The sequence below is a fragment of the Octopus bimaculoides genome, chromosome 30 (assembly GCF_001194135.2).
Source record: "Octopus bimaculoides isolate UCB-OBI-ISO-001 chromosome 30, ASM119413v2, whole genome shotgun sequence".
NCBI lineage: Eukaryota > Metazoa > Mollusca > Cephalopoda > Octopoda > Octopodidae > Octopus > Octopus bimaculoides.
Window position 1 is genome coordinate 8,615,617 of NC_069010.1, and position 1,176 is coordinate 8,616,792.

Genomic DNA, 1,176 nt, shown 5'->3' on the forward strand with positions numbered 1-1,176 from the left:
AATTGTCCTGAAGAATTTTTTCAGTTTACTTTTTTGAATCCTATTGACTTATGGGAACATAAAAATTCATAAATTATGGAAGCACAATTTCATCATAATTTTTCAGTTTTTGTCTTTTTTGCACAGAATTGCCCTACCGAAGAGCATATAAAGCAGTCTCAAAAAAAAACAAAAACTTTTAGGTATTAAATAAAATGAAAAACCCTTTTTGGATAAAAAAAAAAAAAAGGGTCAAATGGTGCCTTTGAATTTTTCTATCCAAAAAGGGGTTTTCTACCAAATACATATTGCTTGTGTGTGTTATTAGATACCCACTTTCTCTCTCTGTTTTTTAATTGCAGTTTACTGTTACCCCGGTAAAAGTTGATATACTTAATGAAAACAGCAATTCCAGTTCGAAACCAAGACCCCGGTCTTTAGACCTTCTTGATGTTGATGTGGAACCTACAGAGACCCTTACACAGTCCAGTATTACTCAGTTGCTGTCTTCAAAACTGAAGGTATGTTAACATTTGTGAAAATCTGACAATCAAACTTCTTTTGTTCAATTTTAATTGTGGAATTCTCTCCTTTATTTACCAAAAAAAAAAAATCGTCATTAGTAATAATGAAGATTTAAGATTTTCATTACTAGGTGAAATTTCAGTTGATTAAAAATTCTTAGAGTAATGGATGGATGGATGGATGGATGGATGGATAAATAAACAGATAGGCATAGGAGTGTCTGTGTGGTAAGTAGCTTGCTTATGTATGGACCATCCAAGTTGGCCTCCGCAGGTGGCTGCGGAGGTCTTAAATCATAGTGAAGTCATGGAGGTCGAAAAGACCTGTCAAAAAGAGGATTTTACTTACGTTCTTCCGGGCTTGCCACTGCAAAATCTCCTGATGTCGACGGGATACTTGGTTGGAGGCCCGGACAAGGAAGATTAGATCTTTAAAAAGAACTTTTATTGAACTTTATTGAACTGCCATTGAATTTTTGACTTTTATTGGATTTGTATTGAACAATGTTTTCGAGGGGTTATCATCGATCGGCGGGCGTCGGTGCCTCTCTCATTTTTATTCACCCTTTGTTATCATCCTCATCACATTTATGTCTTTGTCCAGCCCGCAGCTACCACTCTATGTACAGCCCTTGTGGCTAATTCAATGAAATAAAGTAGCTTGCTTATGAAC

The 1,176-nt window shown here is 35.7% G+C and overlaps 1 protein-coding gene across 1 annotated transcript in view; it reads left to right on the forward strand.

The window, feature by feature from the left end:
• Positions 1-1,176, forward strand: part of LOC106873123 (H(+)/Cl(-) exchange transporter 7) — a 119,265-nt gene that overhangs the window by 57,801 nt on the left and 60,288 nt on the right. The window contains exon 2 of the mRNA XM_052978149.1: positions 342-500. Coding sequence (XP_052834109.1) covers positions 342-500 — 159 coding nt within the window. The remainder of the gene's footprint in view (positions 1-341; positions 501-1,176) is intronic.